The 22500-nt window shown below is 37.5% G+C and overlaps 1 protein-coding gene across 4 annotated transcripts in view; it reads right to left on the minus strand.

Annotated features, from left to right (window-relative positions):
• afg2a (AFG2 AAA ATPase homolog A) overlaps positions 1 to 22500 on the minus strand; it is a 153468-nt gene that overhangs the window by 112218 nt on the left and 18750 nt on the right. For all 4 annotated transcript variants that reach the window (XM_060893313.1, XM_060893314.1, XM_060893315.1 and 1 more), the window contains exons 12-14: positions 22212 to 22265; positions 22048 to 22127; positions 18126 to 18252 (exon numbers count right to left, since the gene is read on the minus strand). In XM_060893313.1, coding sequence (XP_060749296.1) covers positions 18126 to 18252; positions 22048 to 22127; positions 22212 to 22265 — 261 coding nt within the window. The remainder of the gene's footprint in view (positions 1 to 18125; positions 18253 to 22047; positions 22128 to 22211; positions 22266 to 22500) is intronic.

Genomic DNA, 22500 nt, shown 5'->3' on the forward strand with positions numbered 1-22500 from the left:
CTTATAATCACGGCTCTGGATCAAAGCTTATCAGGCTGGAACCTTGGTGGAATGGAACCATAAGTGTAAATAATGGTTTAGTTGAGACAAGGCTATTATTTTTGTCATACGATTCAGTCATTAGTAAGTAAAACAAAGCGAAAGCTTTTATTTATGAATGGATAGATTGAGTGGATAGGGTGAATGTATATGATGGATAGAATGGAAAGGAATGAAGATGGATGGAATATGGATGGATGGATGGATGGATGGATGGATGGATTGGAAAGGAACAAAGATGGATGGATAGATAGGATCAATGGGATGGTTGGTCGGGATGGACAGAAATAATGGATGGTCAGGATGGACAGAAATAATGGATGGATGGATGGACAAATGATGGACAAATAAATGGATGGATGGATGTTTGGATGTATGGATAGATGGCTGGATAAATGAATAAACAGATTGGATGGATAGATAGGTTGGAAAGATAAAAAGGATGCATATTGATTGGATTGATAGGATCAATGAGATGGATGGTCAGGATGGATTGATGGATAGACAGATGGATGCATGGATGGTCAGGATGGATGGATGAATGGACGAACAAATGGATGGATGCTCAGAATGGACTGATGGATGGGCAAATAAATGGATGAATGGATGCAAGGAAAAATAGGGCTGGTGGATAGACAGGATGGAAGGATATTTACTACTTCAAAGCATTCCACATTTGTAGTATTGGATATTCCCATTCCTTGTGTAATGGCTCATGATTTCTTGATGATTCAAAATGTTGTTTTTATCATTTTGATCAGTTGACAAATCAGTGGCTTGTTTAATACATCTAGATTGAAATATCAGCTGAAATTATCTATCTGTCATCTCACATTTGTCCTGTGAGCTTAAACCCAAATGTATAGCAAAAACAAAACAACTGACCTCTACTGTCCCAATACTTTTGAATTTTTTTTTCGAAAGGTTGTTTCAGAGTGGTTAAAAATGGTGTAAATGAGTGAGATATCCTGTTACTGTACTGCCTCCATGTCTCAAGTAGACCTGAGATGTGTTCGGGCTCGCTGGAAATCAAACATAACTTGGAAAATGTCAATGTGTGTGTACGTGTAGGCAGAAGCTGGAGTGTGCCTGACAGAGACATCGTGGTACAAAAAAGTTTATTCAGAGACGAGACGTTTGGGACGGAAGTCCTTAATCAGCTGTGTAAATTGTTTCTGAAGCTGGAAGAGGTCAAGCACACACACATACACACACACACACTCACTCACAGAGGACAGAGGGCCCGGTGTGAGTACTAACCTGCCATCAGTCTGTGGTCAGATTAAAACACATGTTGTGTGTGTTATGCTTGGGCTGAGACGGATGTGGATTTGATCCTCAGCCTCAATCAGAAGCGGCTAAAATTAGTGGCCTGAGAGCTTTCCGGAAAGGAGGATAATTCCACCATGATTGAAGGGGGAAAAAATGAGGGGAAAGAAATACAGCAAGCAGGGGATGAGTGGACAGGAGAAGGGAGGTTTATCACGTACAAGGGAGTTCTCTCTCTAAAACACACACACAAACTAGGAGGAAGATCTTACTCAGGGCTTCTGCTTCTTTTCTCAGCTCGGTGAAGTTTAGAATAAAACTGCATTAATATAACTCTTAATCTTTAATCTGTCTGTCAAGTTTTACAAAGTTTTTCAATCAGTTAAAAAAATTGTGTCGGTCTGAATAACCTAGCAGATGCTACAGGCTAAAAGATGCTAGCTAGCTAATAAAGACAGACTGGATTGTTGAAGTATGTTTTTATAGAATTTATAGTAGTAAGTTAGCTAGGTAATACCATAGCCAAGCAAGCTAGCTAGCTAACAAAAACAGGACTGTTAAGCTATGTTTTAAATAATTCGAGTAATGAGTTGCTAGCTAACACCACAAGCATGCAGCTGAAGTCAAGAATGCAAGGAAGCTAGTTAATAATTAAGTAAACTAGTTAATCAGGACAATGAGCAAACGCAGCATATGCAGCTTTATTTAGCTAACATTAATATGATTAGCATGGTATTTCATTTAGCCTTGCTAATATAAAAATTCTAATGATGCAAGAATATTGTCATTTTTTTTTTTTTTATTGAATATGTAGTTTTGTGTTGCATTGTGTTACAGTTTAAAAAAATTAGCTGCAGTAAGACCTTTTTTTAACAATTTGTTGTGAAACCTGTGTTTGGACCTGAAAATATGAGAGTTGGCAATCTTATTGTAGCTGTAGCAAAAACACATTTTTTAGTGACGATGTCACAAGGGCAAAGTCTTTTGTTCTCAGTGCTCGCTAATCCTTCAAGTTTTGGCATTGCACCAATTATCCTTGGGCTAAATTAAGCCAAAGTCTAGACTCAAAAAGGATTTTCAGTGAATCAGCATTGGCAGAGCATTTTAGACTAGGTGTAATTTTAATCCGTGTCAAAGAATTCGGCCCCTGAAGTTACATCTGAACCTGCAAAACCTGCAGCTAATCTCGCTAATCCATGGCATGTTCTTCTTCTGTAAACCATGCCGATGTGCTAAAGCACATGCATAAAAAAAGACCTTTAAAAGGACAAAATCCAATTTGTATTTCCTTATGTTTCTGAAAATTGATCCCACATTTCTTATCTTTGAACGGGATCACAGTTTAAAGAGAAGTCTGAAACCAAATGTGTGTTTATGAGGAAGCAGATCTCTTATCATTGCTCACACATACACTGGGGATTCCCCACGTAATACACACTCCGGTTAACCACGCGACCGCAGAGAAATGAGCGACACACTCGTAGATATATACAAACTACAGTCGCAGAATCAAACAATTCTGCAAAAGAACGTCCTTCAGCAAACAACGCAAGTTCACGTGTTGACTCAACATGTGGACCAGGACATGGGAACTTGTGAAATTGAGAACGTATCTCAGGAAACCTCACACCAAAATCAAATCAGTTTCTATTTTCTTACTTCTTGCAATTTATTATGTCTAGCTTGCCAAATGTTTGCTAGGATTAGGATTAGCATTAGCAATGTATCACCAGTTCTGTTTGTTACAAGCCATTAACAAGTTGTTAGTAAGAGTTGTCAAAAATATTTAAATGCTAACCTAGTAGCAAAGGTTACTACCTGCTTTTTTGACTTTGCATTGTTTCATTGTTTTCTTGACATTGCCATAATTACATTCCACAAGGATTTATCAAGCTAATCATTATTTTGCCCGATACTCCACCGTTAAAGCTTCATTTAAATTAATTCTGTCACTCATAATTCTCATTCTCTGACTAGGAACAAAAAACAAACCAACAAACAAAAAAATCAACATGGCTGCTTAGAACCGTATACAAATTAGCACTAATTAGCTTTAAATTTATACAGTTCTTAGTTCTTCAACATACAGATATATTTGCTTGTTAAATCTATAACTGTCTCACTGTTCTTTGGAGCTAAATATAAAATTATTTCAAAAAAATATATATTTTGTGCCATACACAATAGAACATTTAGTAAAACACTGTTATAGTGAATGTGGTTAAACTGACCTTCTGCATCATAGGAATAAAATAGAAATCTGTTTTTTACAGGTGCAAAAGGGAAAAGAGTATATATAAAAAAAATAATTACAAATCTACAAAAAAGATAAAAATTTGTATATACCTATAAAATTATTTAAAAAAAAAAGTTTATAAAAAGAAAAAAGCTAAATATAAACTTATTTTTACCAACACTTTTGTAGCTGGAATGTACAGTACAGAGGTTTAATGTAATGACATAACAACCCCTACATCATAAGTCAAGTTGAATGCAGCAAAAGACAACCAATTTGATGTTCAAAAAAAACCAGTGATGTTCATGACTTATTTTAATAAGTAACTAAAGTTGTCATGAGACAGAAGTATTCAACCCCCACCCCCACCCCACACACTGTCTTCTTTCCAGACCAACAGCATTTTAGTGCAGGAACTAGACTCATTTCTACCAGCCAAGAACAGCTCTTACTTTTGGAGGAGAAATGTACAAAACGGTTCCAGATTAGCCACCAGCCGGAACCTCAGTGGTGGAGAAAGGATGTGGCCGTGCTGTGTCTCAAAACTATGTCAACTCAAGGAGCGTTTGGGTTAGTGTTGAAATAAACATGCTAAACATTTTGGAGTGAACGAGCTACCTAACACATGGTATGCTCTTAAGTATGTGTATGATGAAGCCTGATGCACACACCAAACACACAGTAGAGATATACATGAGAGGCCATTTTGTGTAAGCATGTGAAGCATGCAAAACTTTTAAACGCTTCAGCATGTGCAAATGATTTACGTCCCGCAGGGACTTTCAACACAAGAGCGCAGAAAGCACAAAGTTTGTTGTTTGTTCCCGGGCCTTTCGTCTACGTGTGTGTGTGTGTGTGTGTGTGTGTGTGTGTGTGTGTGTGTGGAATGCTCTGTACAGTACAGCAGTATGGGAATGACAGCATGCAGCACACAAGAAAGCAAATCAGCCCTGATGCAATCTGTCGAGCGTGCAGGTTTTAATTATTGGCTTCCGCAGCCTAATTGCTCCATGTAGCCGCTTCCAGGCTCCTTTTGTTTGTGTTTGCAGAAACCCAATGCTGTAATCACATAGAGAACGAGAGAGTGAAAGAACAAGAAAGACTGAGAAACAAACAGCCAACAGTAGAAAAAAAAAAACCCGACCAATTTAATGAACGAGTTTGGACCTGTTTACAAAGCGTCACTGTTACACACGGACGTGACTTTATCTAATGAGAAAAGTATGATAAAAAAGATAAATCTACAGAATTATTATCAAAATGCTCTGGACACATTAATCCGTTTACTTTAACAGCGGATCTGACTGTAGCTCAAGGTATACACTAAATAAGTGTTTCTATAGCAGCGTCAGTGTTTCTATAGGAATAGGATGTTTATAGTAAGGTACGAAGCATATTTTTTTCCAGTTTGGAAGGAGTCTCCATTGTCAGAGATTTGGAGCCAAGTTTTCCAACAACGAGGCAGAACAGGAGTTTAATGTAACATAAGCTGCGTTTTTATTAAATTAAGAAAAAAACGTAAATTGTTGCGGTATAAAGCAAAAAAACAACACATCCCAGTGTTTTATTTTTTACGCTAGTTCTAAATCGTCCTTGTCTTAGGCTACACAGATTCTGCAGAGGATAAAGATGAAAAAGAAAAATTTCCTGGAGGTTTCCAGCCTTCCAAAGCGTCTCCTCACCGCCGGCCACTGAAGACATAACGCAGCAAAGAGCACGTCTGGTAAAGTTATCTAACAGACGCCGGGCTTCACGCGATCAGGTTTTAACCGTGCGTGCTCTCTTTCTCTCAGAGAGAGCAGGGGAAAGAAATGAAGAAACGATTTCCTGACAGAAAGCAGAACTTTTTTCCATCTGTCATCGTTAGGAAACGCCGCTGCGCTGTCATCCCAACGTCTCCGCTGCGACATGTTTATATTTGTGTTACCCTCGTAAAAGAGGAGACAGACAGACAGAAAGGACGAGAGAGTCTGCTTTAGTACTTCTGTCAGATCTACACACTTGCACACACACATGCGTGCACACACACAAAGTGAGTGAGAGAGATTAGGTAAAACCAGAAAATGCCATTCGGTACATGCGGTTCATTTCACTGAGCTGTCCGTGTGTAATGAGAAGTGTGTTGTGAGTGTGTGTGTGTGTGTGTGTGTAATGTCGTGAGAGATGCATGCGACTTCCTGCCGCCCACAACTCAGCAATAAACACTGCTCAACACAGGGGTCGTCGCTAAGCTGTGCTTGGCAACCATGGCACCGTGCACGCACGCACGCACACACACACAGCAACTGGTCATTAAATGCCACATTTCCTTGTCGCCAGGAGTGATTTTGTGGACAGACGAGTCAGACAGACAGGTACGTGATTCAGCATATTTGTGAGCAGCAGTTGAAATTGATTAAAGCGAGAAATGAAATGGTGCAACATTAAAAAAAAACGTAGATGGAGAGATGATGGATGGATAGAGAGAGAGACATGTTGACCGACAGATTGTTTAGAAATTTTTAAGAAGTGTTTAAGATGAAGCAAGAGAAAGAGAAATAGAAAAAACAATCAGACAGACAGACAGACGGACAGACAGACAGACAGACCTCTGTGCATGTGTGTGTCAGTTAGAGAGGCCATAATGAATCTCCCCTGTGTGAACTGAACGCTGGCAGACTCCCTCACTCTCAAACAGGGGAGCCATTAACACACACACACACACACACAGAGAGAGAGAGAGAGAGAGAGAGAGAGAGAGAGAGAGAGAGAGAGAGAGAGAGAGAGAGAGAGAGACAGGAAGGAAGGAAAAGAGAGACGCCAAAGAGAACAGAGAGGAGGCCAAGAGAAGGCGGGGGATGGGGGTTCGTTGGAGAGCAAGAGAAGGAAAGAGCTAAAATTGCTGTATTTCCCTTAGGTGATGTATTTCACTCTGTGTGTGTGTGTGTGTGTGTGTGTGTGTGTGTGTGTGTGAGAGAGAGTGACAGAACTAGGGATGAAAGAAGAGATGAGAGATTAGCCCTAGAGGAAAATACTCTGGGAATATCTGAACTATTTCCCACTCACAGGCACTCCGCTTCAGGAAAAGACCTTCTGACCTCCTCCAAAATACTAAAATACATGACAATCATCTCTGTGTGTGTGAGTGTGTGAGAGAGAGTGAGAGAGAGAGAGAGAGAGAGAGAGAGAGAGAGAGAGAGAGAGAGAGAGAGAGAATGAATCCAAGCTACATTTTTGCTTCAGTTAATCAGTTAGTTTGTCATTCTGTGCAAAAAGTTTTCCACAGAAATTTTAATGGAACTCATCATTTGTTTCTCCAATCACTTCTTCCATCAACCAAAGCGTCAAAAGTTAGAGTCAAGCTAATATTTTTCCATGTTATCATCAAGCTAATCTTTCTCCACAGTGACATGATGCTTATACTAGTATCTATCTATCTATCTATCTATCTATCTATCTATCTATCTATCTATCTATCTATCTATCTATCAGCATATGAGGGGCAATTCTTGTGTTTTGTTTATTTATTTTTTTAAGCAGGCCTATTTTTACATGATTTATCTTGTAATTCCACACACATTGCATGGCTTTATAAGATTACACAGTCATTCGATTTGTCCAGATTATAACTAGCTATATCCATAGATATAGCCTGTACAATTTCTACGTTCTAACATCTCTCTTTATTTACAAGTTGTACTTTTACCATTAAAAGTTAGCATTAGCATATCGCTGACAGAACACTCAGGAGATTTATGAAGCATTCTTTCTAAAGCAGTGCTACTTATTATAAAACTTGTACTATTGTTCATTTTAAATTTCTGATCTAAATTAAGTTGTGTTATTTTAAAAGCAATTTACCTGAACAATCATTATAAACATTTCAATCTTGATGTATTACGTAAATTATAAATAAACATGACTTGATTTCTCCACTAGTGCTCCTGTGTGAATTTTGTTGTCGTTGTTGCTAAATAAGGAATAAAACATGGCTAGCTAAGTAATTATTTTGATCTGTTCATTTAAATTTAATGTTTTGGACGTTATGATGACTTGTCTTCATGTCATAAACCTTAAAGTTCTAATTTTAGCTTGAATGCTAAATTAATGTTGTTAACAGAAAAATGTTTTTATTTTAAAGTTTAAAGTTTAAGGTCTTGGTTAAGTTACTATAAAAATAGCTGTGTCTGAGTATAGAAAAGACATTTATAACAACACACTCCAATGTTTATATCACAACCTCCAGAGGTACCCAAAAGAGGATGAGGTTCCATTTTGAGTCTGGTTCCTCTCAAGGTTTCTTCCTCTTCATTCTAAAGGAGTTTTTCCTCAGCTCAGTCACCTCAGGCTTGTTCATTGGGAATAAATAAGAAAAACATTTAAATACAAGTCTGATATTAATCTTACACTTATGTCTAATATTAATCTTTGTATAATATTAAATGTTTTGCACTATATTTATGATGTTCTGTAAATCTGCTTTGAGACAATGTTCATTGTTAAATGCGCTATACAAATAAAATTTAATTGAACTGAATTGAATACGATCAGAATTCCATAGACTCAGATTTACATTAATATTGCGTCATTTATCTCGAATCTCTTGCCTTGACAAAGCCGCACTTCTCCGTTTTCACGTTTTCAATCTCGCGTTTCTTGGAAGCGAACACGTCTGCTGTCCTGTTTGGGCTTGCACTTCTTTCTAAGAAATCCGATTCGTTAAGTCACATGTAGCATCGACGTCCTCCAGGCAACTGGGAACTTTATGGATGTATGCTAAAATGTGTTTTAAGTTTCAATGAGGGATCTTGGTGGGAGAAAAGAAGAAGAATAAAAAATAAAGTTCTGGGAGGATAATGCTGTTGTCACAGTAGGTTTTTTTTTTTTTATCTGGGGGCAAAAATTCTGGGTGCAACACAATCAAGAGCTACAAGGCTAGGTTAACTAGCTTTCATAATTATTCTTATTATTATGATGATGATTATTATTATTACTATTACGCTATTATTATGACTTGACCACTAATGTATTACGCAAGTCCCATAATGAAGCGTGTTATTATGGCGTGAAAGTACTAAGGATGATGTGAAATAACGTACTGAGCTCCTCTTGGCTTGGAAAGCTGTGTAGGTGTGTATCATACTGCTACGAGGCAGAAATACATCCCGCCTTGGCAGAAGACGCAGGATCAATTTCGTTCCTGCCACAATGGCCGTGTGAAACGGAGGCCGAGATGACGGGGCAGATTAGTGCACTATGGCTGGATTCTGTTACCCTTCCACTAGTGACAAAAAAGCCCCTGTTTGTTCGGATTTGGCTTCCCATTAAGGAAATGTGCCACTTTTTCTACAGGACAAGAAGGAGGGGGGAAAAAACGTTATAGAATCTCTATGGCCCTGTCCAAATCCTCAAACTTACCCATAATCCACCTGTAATACGTCGTCAGAAAGGGTGAGGTGGTAATGGAAGGGGGTCTGGGGTAGTTCCCAGAGCTATGGGGTAGACAATAGGGGTATTATTTGGGATAACTGCCCCTCCCACAAGCCCCTGCTGCTGCGATCCTCTCAGGTGTAGACTGATGATCTAGTCTGGTGTGTGTGTGTGCGTTGACTTGCACAGAAAAGTATACACAACAGTTTCAATGCCTAATGGTACCTTTATTGTTAAGATAACTTTCAAAATGTGGTTGAACAAATAACCTCTAGCCAAATTCAAAATAAATTAATTAAAATAAAATTTATTAATAGGTCACACTATATATAGGAAGAAAAAGACACTGAGACTATTAGCTATAACAATCTAACATTTAGAACAATAAAATTAATGTAATATGATAGAAAGTAATAAATAACTAGAAATAGTTTGAATAATAAATAATGGCGAATAAAAAACAAACATTAGCTGTCAAATAAATCAAATCTTTACAAAACGTCTTTTGTAGTTGATTTACAATAAAGAAAATTCGTACGGATATAGTCAAAAGTGCAAAATGTATTTTGTGGTTGATTTGCAACAAAGAAATTTCAAATCCATATTCAAATTTAAAAGAAGTTTAAAAGATGTGCCAACACCGGAGACAACAATGGTAAATAAACGTCTCCTCGTTAAAAACTTCACTAAATTAGATCAACAACTACACAAGGTTTTAACCTGTTTAAGGAGACATCCATCCTAACCAGCGGTTACTTTAGAAACAATATTAGAATTAGCTCTTTATTGAAATGAGAGCTCTTTATAATGATTGTATACATTTCAATAAAGTAGAATGGAAATTTGTGTTTTTATAGCGTAACTTCTGTCAACTTTCACAGCATCCGATTGCAAAAATAACCGACGATCGAAGAAACAGCCAATCAGAATCTTCCGTACATTGCACATGTCCTCAGCTGCATGTGCACAAGTGTTTACAAGTTTTTGGTTTGGTTTACATTTAAAACTCAAATTTACGATCGTTTCATTTCCCTTCACTAGTCGTGACACTTCACGTCAAACGCTACGGTCGGATAAACAAAACAATAGTACGAGTGACTGCAACATTTCTTCTGATTCTTATCGTGTCAGCACAGGATAAGCGTGTAATGATGCTTAGCAGATGTTTGATATCACAGACTGGGTTTGAACCTTTTATAGAAAATAATCTCAACCGCAATCCTGGTCAGAAAAATGCTCTATGATTTTTTCCGGATCATTCAGCTTAATTATCTGCCAAAGGTATTAAACACACACACACACACACACACACACACACACACACACACACAGAAAAACACACACACATAAAGCGCACTTGTGTAAGTGTGTGTTTTGTATGTGCAAAGAGATTTCCTGAGCTGAAGGCATTCCAAAGGCCCGGTGGTCCGGCCAGGAGGCAAGACGCTACACGCTGCCAGATATCAGCTCACAAAAGCCCTTCATTTCCTGCTCTCTCTCTCTCTCTCTCCTTTTACCAACCCCTCCACCTCCTCCTCCTCCTCCTTCTCCTCTAAGCCCAGCATCGGAAGTGGTGTGTGTGTGTGTTGGCTAATCTTTTGTATCATCTAAAGCCTACTCGGGCCATTTTTCAACGGCTGAAAAGGAGGAGGAGAGAAGAACGCGACGGCGGCTCACAGAATACGGATTATGAAAAGGTGGTTCAATATCGGTGTTTTTAACAGCCGCCTCCGTGAGCCGCCGGATCCGTTTCCTCCTTTCACAGCAGAGTCGTGCAGCTACACGCCGTCGTGCGTGTAAAACGCCGGCGTGAGCTTTTTTAAAAGCCTTCATTCAGCGTACGAAATTCCCCCACCGAAAATCTTTTATAAAGAGCTGCATTTACAGCCATAACAGAAAAGATCCTATAAGATCCTATTCTGAAGATACAAAACACACAGAGTCACATTGTTAATCTGTCTCACACAAACACACACACACACACACACACACACACTTGGATCCTCGACAAAAGTATTTTGTGTTTCAGAAACACACAAATGAGGATCTTCTTATTATGGGTGTTTTCACACTTTTGAGATACACTTTCACGCTGTCAGAAAGTCAATTAGATTTCATTATCCCTCCACCGCATCGGAACTACACAATGCACACCACTACACACAGTGCACAAAGTATATGAAGGTTTGGAAACACACACAACCCAAGTCCCTACAATGTCTGAACCACTATATAGCCTCATGTTATTGAGACCTAAAGAGTTGCTCGCACACACACAACGAGTCCTAAAAATGATTAGGTCCTTGCAAACACAGTTAAAACAGGCCATGAAAAACCACATATCCCACACTCCCAGATACAGACTACTTTTCATCTTACCTCTTAAAATATTTCAAAAGTTTTAAATCTTGAAATTGTGTGTTGTGTGTTTTGAGAGTGGAACTTGTTTCAGAGAGAAACCCAGAGAACCTCAGAGCCTGAGAGACAGAGTTCTAGCTGTTGATGCGCTCGAGCTGGAGGCTTTCTGAGGCACTGTTTTCAGAAATATGACACTAATACTCTGCTTGAAGTTTGATACCAGCCTGGGGATCCTTCTTCCCCTGGACTCACACACACACACACACACACACACACACACACACACACCCACCCACACCCTCAGGATGTAAAGATGGCTTCTTTACCACTGTGCATAAAGGGGTTATGAATGCATGCATACACGCACACACACCAAGCAGAGTTATTGTTAAAATTCTTAAAGATGGTTAAGTAGGCCACAAAATACACTACACTACACACAAACCCCACAAGGTCAAAACCAGCATATATTCCCATCTTAATGAGGTCTTCACAAAAACTTTTTTTTTGTATTTTTTTTGTGCACACACACACACACGCATTTTACTTAAGCACTTCTATAATATATAGAGACTATGCAACTAATATTACAGTTAATAATACTGCAATATAAACATGGTTTAATGGTTGAATAATTCGACATAGTTTTGCCACAACCTCTTAAGCCTGGTTTATCCCTCATGACCATGGTCCTGTGAGCACGTCAGGGCATCATGTGAGGACATGCGATTTGCTACCTGCCTGTTTTCACTCGTCTATATCAAGCGGTTCATGTATTGAGGCACTTCAATTTAATTATTGTTTAAATCCACAATTGTAGCAGTCACAGAATGATGGATGCTTTGGAATTCTTTTCAAATGGAGGTTTTGGAAGTTAAGAGCATGATCCTGCAGGCTGATGAACTCAACCATGATTGTATATACAGTATGTATATATGTTAAAAAAAAAAAAAAAAAAAAACATTCTACTATTCTACTATATTTCTGTCATAAGATGGTAACAATACACTACAAACATATTACCTATTCACATTCCTCAACAAATGTGGTGGAATGTCTGTTCTGCACAAACAGCACTCTTCCTCTGATACTTTCTGAGGGTTATGGATCTCCTCCGGGAAGATTTTTTTGGATCAAAACACACTACTGCTGCGGTTCCACTCACATTATGTGTTTTTCCCTTTTTTTTTTTTTTTCCTGAATGAATTTTAGAGCTTAAGCTTTCTCTGCTGAAATCTGACAACTGGAACAGCTGGTCTGGAAACTTCAACCCAAAAAAATGTGCAAGCATGTGTTGAGAAACGCTTTATGCAGTGTACCGCGATATTCAACATACATCATATTGTTATCAGGAACATAGTTTGGGTTAGGGTTCGAGAGGAGGATGTGTTGTTTTTGGGTAAGGTTTGGGCATTGTAAATTTTCCAGACACAATATTATGCTTATCCAATTTTCTTTTTTATCAGGACACTAAACTGTGTTTTGGAACTACGAGTGTTGTTGACATACATGGTCCTGAACATAGACTAAAAGAAGTCAGAACTTGAAGTCAAAATATACAATGGTTTTGACTTGCACACAATCTGAGAAGGCCTTGGGATATTCATGCTTATGGCTCGATGCGTGTGTGAATTTTCTGAATTTCAAAATCAGTCGGTATTAACACAAAAATCTAATGCAAACTGTGATAATAGGAGAAACTTGCAATTTTGCAAAATGACAATAAAATGGAAATTCGGCCAAAGCCTCCATCGATATGTTACAACATACAAGTATCATTGAAATTTTGTCATTTATCATAGAAATTGTCATTTTGTCAAGTCTGCAAAAAAATTCTTCACAAACTCACAAATTTTGAAAAATCAAGCAAAAATCAATCAATCATGTTTAGCCTCCTTAAGATATAAAATCCTTAAGATATAAAATACTTCATTATAATAATTTAACAATAAATAATCTTTGAAGTTATTAATAAAAAAAATAAACCTATGGTCTGACCTGCTGTTCATGAATGTTTTAGCACCAAACTGAAGGACTGATTTTAGTGAATGCGTCTTTTCTTATAACGCCTTTCTTGATTTTCTCGTTTTCAATTATAGTAATAAAATTCCCACAAATAAAGAGTTTGGTGATGGAAAGGGTCATGACCTCAAGCTTACAAGAGCACCTTAAGGACCTAATCCATGTTGCTACAGTATATGCTGCAAGTTATGTAGCTAATGTTTAGCTACTATAATGACAATCTCTTGATCTTACTTCCAGAGTTTTTTCTTTTTGTTGCGACACTTCTACAGAATAATCTTTACTTTCTACTCTATTCTCATAGAGTTATATTATACATATATTTTACAAGCTACATCGAGCAGCTAGATCTAAATTCCAAATAAAATTTTAACAAATGTGACCGAGAATGAGATGTAATCTGGTAACTATGTACAATGTTCAGCTACCGTGCATCTTCGGAACTATCGCTTGATATCGCTTAACCATCATCATGCTAACTAATGTGCGATATCAGGAGTTATCCCTAGCTACTGTTTTATTTACCAATAAAATGAACAATTTTTATTCAATTCACCATTAGTAACTCGAATCAGATTGTGAAAGAGAATTCAGGGTACTGGTTATCATCCGCATACTGTAACTTAATGGGAGACAATTTTAGGAGACTTTGAAAATGACATCATATAAAACTCTCGTAGTTATTAATATACAAAATCAACAACATGCGTGTTTGTTACCTGAAGTTTCTACCGGAGTACTTTATGTACTTTGTAGTGTTTGACAAACCGTCACTTTAACCTAACAACCCCTAACGCTATCCCGTACTTTAACCCCAGAATGGTAAACAAAGGTTTTTTTGGACTTCCTGTGAATAGCACCTTTGTTTATGAGGACAAGTCAAATATCCCCACAAGGTTGAACTTGTCATGTATTCCTATCATTATGGGGCATTTGGTCCTCACAAAGAAAGAAAATCCTTCACACACACACACACTCACACACACAGACACACACACCCCTAAGTCACCATTTCATGGTTTGCCTCTTAACCCTCGCTCCCTCCTTTTTCTCTCCTTTCTCCTGTCAGCTCAAGACTCTTAAGAGGCAATTAGTGAAAAACCTTTTCATATCGTCCACCTCCCTTTTTTTCTCCTCTCATTCTTTCCCCTTATCGTTCTTCTGTTCCGTGTCGTTCTGAAGCATGAAAGGTCACGCGGGTCAGAGTGTGTAACTTTGTAATCACGTGTGGAGAATTTTAAATTGCATCAGGGACGCCACGGTGGTCATTTGGAGAGTTTTTTTTCGTTGAGTTTTGGAGGGAACAATTATTCAAGCTCAGATTAAACACACACAGACACACACACACGGTAACGAAACACAAAAGATTAAAACCTCAGATTAAACACACACACAAACACACACAGAGCAATGAAACACAAAAGATTAAAACCTCAGATTAAACACAGAAGAAAAGAACGCAAATCCTTTAACTGCTGCCACACACGCAAGGAAAATAACAAAGAAAAGGGGACACGCTAAGATGCAGGGGAAAAGCTGCATAACTAACACACACACACAGACACACACACGTTTTAAACCAACAATGCTGCTACACTCTGTCAAGTTCAAGCAAAGCCCTCATTATACTTTTAAATGGTTGTAGTGTGCACTACAATAAAGTCCACTTAAAGAGACTGGACCCAAATGTGTTTGACTGTTTTAGGTTAGTAACAGTACACTTGAAATTAAGGCCCCTAACATGCTGGACATCTAGTGTGAAACGAAAACAAAGTACCCTGTTATGTGTCCAGTGGGAAACTGCATAAAAGAATGTGGCCTCAAGGATCGAGTTGGTGAAAGAGATTTAAACAAAAAACAGAGTACATCATAAATAAATAAATAAAAAATTAATAAAATCAATAAACAAACAAATGAATAAATCAAAATAATAAATACAAAAATATTTATCATCACAGTAAAATAGTAAATTGTGCTTTCAATATTCACTAAAAGGAAAAACAGAACTTAGCCAAATTTCATGTTTTTACTGATAGTAAGAATCTAAAACAATCTAAAATGATTGCAGGCTCTGTGAAACATAAAAAAAAAACTAAATCTAAAAAAAGTGTGTGAAGTATTTTCTTTAGAACTTGACTAGCAGCCTGGCTAATAAGCGACTAGAATAGTTGCTAGTCTAATTACAGCAAGTTAGCAAAAAAAAAAAAAAAAATTAGCTAAACCTATTTCAGTGTGTTTTTTAAATTAGACTGTTGCTTTTGACTGAGGTAAAAGAGACGCATCATATGAACAAAACGTTTTACTGAGGTAAAGCTGGGTTCAACCTCACGTTCGACAGTTAGCTAGAGCGCTAACTACACAGAGTAGCATGAGAAGCTTATTTTGTTGACGTGCTAAGAGATGAAGGTATATAAAGATATTTGTGATTTGTAAACAGAAGGTTGTGCGTCACAAATTGCCATCTTGAAAAGCTAGAAAAGTCCACTTGAAATATACATTGGACTGCACTAGAACGTAGTGAGCAGTAAAGTGAATTAAAGTACACCACATTAAGGGACATACATGGGTTCTGAGTGTGTATTAAACAAGTACAATTAGTGTCCTAGAGCCTAGTGTGCACTCTTTTTCAAATGAAATGCAGCCGGCTTGAAACCGTGTGTTTTTGGAGCATGTACAATGTTTTTAGTGCATCGGGACACGTCTTAAATCAAGTGAAATATGTAATGTGCTCGCCAATCACTTACAGCTAGTAAACGTGTTCTCAGTGCACGGCTAAATGAAGTACACTTGAAAATAACCAGAGCATATCCGCTGATCATATCCAGTCAATAAAAATGCAGAGAGAGAGAGAGAGACCCATTATAGGAAAAGAATTTAACACGCACACTATGGTAAACAAGAAAAAGTCATTTTTTTTTCTATTGATGGGTCACTGTTCAGAGCACCCCCTGCTGGACATAATGTTTTTCTTTCTTTCTTTCCTCTAATATGTGAGCTTAAAAAATATTAAAGAATATACATGCATTTAATGTGCTAGCAAAGATTAAAAGTGATGGAGGGGTCTTTTTTAAAAGAAAAAGAAGAAGGGGAGGTGAAGTAGGAAAAGAATTAGAAGAAGAAGAATGAGGAGGAGGGAGAGGAACAGACAGACAAATATTGTGTGTGGACACAGACTTTCAGTACCATTGCAGAAACTCATGACCTACTGTACACACCTAAGAGTAGATGGACAACAGAGCCCTGTCTCACTGTTATTCTATCTATCTATCTATCCATCTATCTTTTTATTTATTTATCCTTCTACCCATCTATCTATCTACCTGGCTGGCTTTTCCTCTCTCTCCCTCTCTCTCTCTCTCTCTCTCTCGCTGTCTCTTTCTCTAATCATTCACTCTCTTTCAACGCTGATCAAATAAACAGACACAAGTAGCCTGCCACATCAGTGTACCACTTGATTGACGCGCTCCTTTTCTCGACCCCCAAGCACTTCCTGCTGCTCGTGTGGTTTTCGGGGGCATGCTGTGTGTGTGTGAGTGTGTGTGTGTGTGTGTGTGTGTGTGTGTGAGAGAGAGTTGTGTTTTCACTCTGAAATTTCCATCAAGAAGTCGAAGCGCATTTCAAGCACCCGGATGATCCACCGACTCAATCGAATGTGGGACACTTCATGTACTTAACGCTCACAGCTTTGCTTACATAGCACAAAAGGGGTGGGGCTACCAGGTGTTCATCCTGGATGAGAAAAAATTTAAGATGACCAACAACACTCCTGTGGAAAAGACATCTAAGAAATGTCTAGTCGGTAGAGAACAGAGTGCGTACTGTAGTGTGTAGTGGGTCGTATGGGGCGCAGCTATAGGCTACACTTTAAAAAAAAGAAATTCTTGCCTGTGACATCACAGGCTCATTTGCACATTCAAATCAATTCGTTTCCAAATGAATTACATTGAAATTCAAAAGAACTTTTTTTTGGGGGGAAAAAAAGGAAACTGACAGCTGTAACAGACGCACGGCATGGCTCCAAAAACCACATGGACAAGAGGAAGTGCTCGAGGGGTCAAGAGGAGGGGCACGTCAATCAACACACACACAAAAGCAGACAAACTGACATGAAAAAAACATCACCTAAAAAGAATTACCTTCAGAAAGTAAAGTAGCTCCTTGGATTTTTAAGTAGACTTTATTTTAGTGCATCAAAATGTATGTAACGTATAACAGAATGGGCCACACTAAAATGAAGTATGCTTAAAAACTAGGGACTAATGCACTAGAAGGAAGTACAAACATTACGCAACAGCTAAATAAGCACTAAAACAAACAACAAAGCCAAAAATTCAGATAAAATGTTTGTTTTAAAAAATAATAATAGCTAGATTTCTTAAGTTCGTCGTGACAAACTTTGATGTTGGCTTGTCAGAGCAAGTTTACCCAAAGGCCGGTATGCTAGGGTGCCAATACTTTTGGAGGAAGGTGGATACGAGCATGTGAAGATTGGTGAAGATAACTAGAAAGCTTGTTGAGTTATAAACCTCTAAAATTTATAATGGGTGTCAGTGGCAAAAAAGGAAAAATTTGAGACCCGGTACCGTGAGTACCGGTACTCGGATTGCATAGAAAAGTAATAGCAACAAACTTCGACATATCAGATTTTGGTGCATGTGGCTCAAAAGCCCTAAGAGGAGTTACTCTTGAAATATTTTTTTTTGATTTCCACAAGCCAACATAATAATACATTTAGGGCCCAAAAGCATGAAGCACACTAGAATGAAGTGCACTTGAACAGAAGGGGTTCTACCTTATCGATCATGTCTGGTCTGTTGGTGGCGGCAAGAACTGTAACGTCTTTGAGTTGCTCGATGCCATCCATCTCGGTTAGCAACTGCGCCAACACCCGATCGGCCACTCCAGTGGAGCGGGACGAGCTAAAACACGCACGTGGAAAACAAAAGCGTAAATCACTACACACAAAAATGATAAATTGTCTATCCATCCACCCATCCATCCAATTTCCTCACAGGGAACCTGGAGTCTCTCCCAGGAGACCCAGGTCATGAAGTAGGGTTAGTACCTTGGACGTGGTTACACACACTACAGTCAATTGAGAGATCCCAACAAGTACAACATTTGACTTTGGACTGGTGGAGGAAACCGGAGAACCCAGAGGAAACCCTAAAGAACAGGGAGAACATGCAAACTCCATGTACATGGGGTGGAGGCAGAATTCAAAACCCCAACCCCAGAGGAATGAAGCCAACATGCTAACCGCATCATTGTTTAATCCTCTATTCTAACTGGTCAGAAGTTCAGACAGTGGATCTGGCTGCAAGGCAACTCACAGGTTTATAGGAATGCACTCATTCATTATTAGCTTAAATACGACAGTATGCGTCTTTAATACAACTATACGTGACATGATCTTGCAAACGTCACTGAAGAGAAGGAAGGGAAGCAAAATCAGAACCTTTTATAAGAAAAGTATAAAGCTTAAAAAATGTGTGTGTGTAATATAGACAAATGCATCAATCTCTTAATCTGACTCAATTCACAGAATGAAGGCTGACACAGCAAACTTTGTGTGTGCGTGAGTGTGTGTGGGTGGGTGTGTGTGTGTGGAAAAGCTAATTCAAGTGAAGCTATAAAGTGTGTGTTTATTAGTTCTGGCTCAGTCACTGCTTTAATTAATAAAGTGGCTACAGTATCAGAGTGCTGACAGGAAACACACACACACACACACACACAAACACAGAACAGACACACACAGAGACTCACTCACCTCAATCCCATACCCAGAGACACACACTCACTCTCATAGTTTTAATTGTGGTACTGTATACAGGGCCCTGCTTTAAAGTGCACTTAAAAATGAATCAAAAAGGATGGACAAACCTAAATGAAACACACTTTTATAATAAGGGCCCCAACATGTTGAAAATGTTCTAAAAAAGAGCTCTGTCGTGTCAGATCTTTCTTACAGAAAGGTTACCCCAAAAGCACAGAAAAATCAAGTACACTTGAAAACAAGTGCAGTCGATTATATTCTGGTTAGTACCAGACTATGAAACAGCATACTAGTGTGCACTACAATAAAGTACACTTAAATGAGATGTTCCTACTGTATTTTAAAAAATGACCTACGTTATTAATGCATGTTTATTCAGTTGCATGTATGAAGCCTGCTAGTGGTACTAGAATCAAGTACACTTGAAAAGAAGCACACTAACATATTCAGAATATTAGATCGTGAAATAATGCAAGCGGTCGTAGAAGATATAATACAGGACGATAAAGATGATCAAAAACTCACTTTCTCTGTCCTACACACACACACACACACACACACACACACACGACAGGAAGTATGCCCCATTCCATTCTCTCTTCCATCTGTCTCCACGGATACAAAGACGTGCTTGTGTGTGTACGTGTCTCTAGTGCACAGATGTTCCTGTGTGTGTGTGTGTTAAACATAGTAAACATCTTTACAATAATCAGCATGCTGAATATTTTAATCAATTTTATTTGATTCCAAATCTAAATGAAAAACAAAATACTAATATTCAGAATCAATGTGGTTTATTATGTACAGGTGGTTTACATTTTAAACTGTTTTTTTTTTTGTTAGTTATATTATTTGTGGGGTTTTTAAACGCAGGAGTTTTGTGCTTATATCAGAAACTCAGTTATATTTAAAACTTTGCTGTGTAGAACAATATAATGTTGTTGAAACTGGTTTGTTTATAACAAGTACAGATCAAAAACTGGTTTATTGTGTAAAAGAAGTTTAGATCTGAAACTGGTTCACTGTTTATAGTAAGTTTAGAAGTAAAATAAACTTTTTATCTGTTTTATCACTGTGTGTCCTGTGTAATGTGTTATATAAAAGATCAGTTTATGATATAACATGTTTAAATCTGAAACTGGTTTATATCATATAGTTTAGATTTAAACATGATTTATCATGAATTAAGAGGTTGATATCTAATTTTAGACCTGAAACTGGTTTTATTGTTTTTAATGAATTTAGATCTGTTTTACTGTGTATAAAGTGTTTATATCTGAATCTGGTCCAATGTGTATAAAGAGTTTAAATCTGTAACTGGTTTATCATATATAACAAATCTAGGTCAAAAACTGGTTCAAACTGTATTACAAGTTTAGATGTGAAACTGGTTCATCTTGTATAATGAATTAAAATCTATTAGTTTATTATGTATAGCATGTTTCTATCTATGCCAAGTTTAGATGTAAAACCGGTTTATTGACTCTGACAGGTTTAGATCTGAAACTGGTTTACTGTGTGTAATGGGTTTAGACCTGAAACTGGTTTATTGTGCATAACAAATTTTCATCTGAAACTGGTTCAGTGTGTTTAGACGTTACCAGTTTATCTGAAAGGGATTTGTTGTTTCTTTAAGGTTGGGCTTCTTGTTAAAAATTGGTTTGTGGGTAAGATACTGTATTAATAAGGATTAGATGTTTTGCCCATACATACAGATTTATTTGATGTACTCATATTAATATGTTGTGTAATATTAATAAAAAAAAAACAACAGTTTGTAAAAACACTGAGGGGCAACCCATGATTGCAAGGGTCAACACCAGAAGAAGGTAAACAGAAGGGACTAGGAACAAAAACTAGGCAGAGGAAAACCACATCTTAAAAATTCATATGAACACTGAGGGTATGTATACACAAACTAAACACGAGGAACAAACAACAGGTGGAAACGATCAGCGAGGGAACTGAAGAAGTTGTGACCATATAAGGAAAGTGGCAAGTCAACAGGGACATTACAGGGTGTGGGAGGGTCAACGAGGCAGAATGAAGGTAGATGTAAAACTGTATATCAGCAGAGTTTATGCGATTTATATTCGAAACTCATTTGTGCTTCAAAATTAGTTTGTTCAATTATATTAAAATACTGTCTATTTCTGTTTATTTAAAAAATAGATCTTTTAAATCTAGTACTGGTTGTTGCATGTAAACAATTTTGCATCTTAAACTTGTTGTGTATGAAGCAATTTATATCTGCAATTTCTTTTGTAAATTTCTCACAAAAGCTAAAAGCAGATTATTACAATTAAAAAGATTTTGTTTCTAATTAGTTTGTATACTTGAACAAATTTGTTGTGTACAGCAAAGAGTAGTTGTTTATATTTTCTTCACATTCTAAGTGAATTTAAAAAGGTTTGTGCACCTAAAATATTATAGATTATGTTTATTTTCCTATAACAGCACATCAAATTTTTTTGTTTGTTCTATAAGAACAATAAGCAAACAGTTAACGAATAATTTCATTTTGAAAAAAAAATCGAAAATCTGCTTTGTTAACAAAGAGGTTTAAATATGAACTGGATTCGTTGTATCTGTACTGTATGTGAAAATGGTTTTCGTAAATGGTCTACTGGGTTAGAAAGACATTTCCCTTTGAAAGCTGTCGTTGTGTTTTTATGGGACTTATGTGAAGTGTTTAAATGGCTTTGTACATGAACATGTTTGTGATATGAACTGATTCTGTAAAAAAAAAAAAAAAAAGATTCTGTACATTTATTATACCATAAGGCTTTTTTAAAAATCTTTAAAAAAAAATCTCTTAATAAAATAAAAAAAAAATTAAAAAAAAAAAAAAAAGGTTTATGTGGGATTATTTTGTATAAAAAGTTACACACTATACACTAGTTTCATGAGACATTACACATACAGTGTGAATGCATACCTGCTTCTTTCTACAGCCAGAGCATCAATCTCGTCAAAGAAAACAATGGAAGGAGCTACGGCCCGGGCTTTCCGAAAAACCTAAACATCATATAAACATAAACAGTTTTAAACAACACTTGAAAAACCCCCCCAAACACACACACACACACACACTCCACTGACCTCCCTCACAGCTCTCTCGGACTCGCCAACGTATTTACTTAGTAATTCAGGACCCTGAAACATAATAAGAAAAAAAAAACCACTATGAACAGTGTGCAAGTAAGTGTGTGTGTGTTTGAGAGAGAGAAAGAGACATCAGCTCTCTCTTACTGTCCCCTTTTTTCCTGTCTCTCTCTCTCAAACTCATTTCCTGTCCTGATCTCCTGCTTTTCAACACACCTCACCTCACACACTTCAGACAGAGACACACAGTCTACACACACACACACACACCTCTCAGCTCTCATGT

Source organism: Tachysurus vachellii, chromosome 18 (genome assembly GCF_030014155.1).
Source record: "Tachysurus vachellii isolate PV-2020 chromosome 18, HZAU_Pvac_v1, whole genome shotgun sequence".
NCBI lineage: Eukaryota > Metazoa > Chordata > Actinopteri > Siluriformes > Bagridae > Tachysurus > Tachysurus vachellii.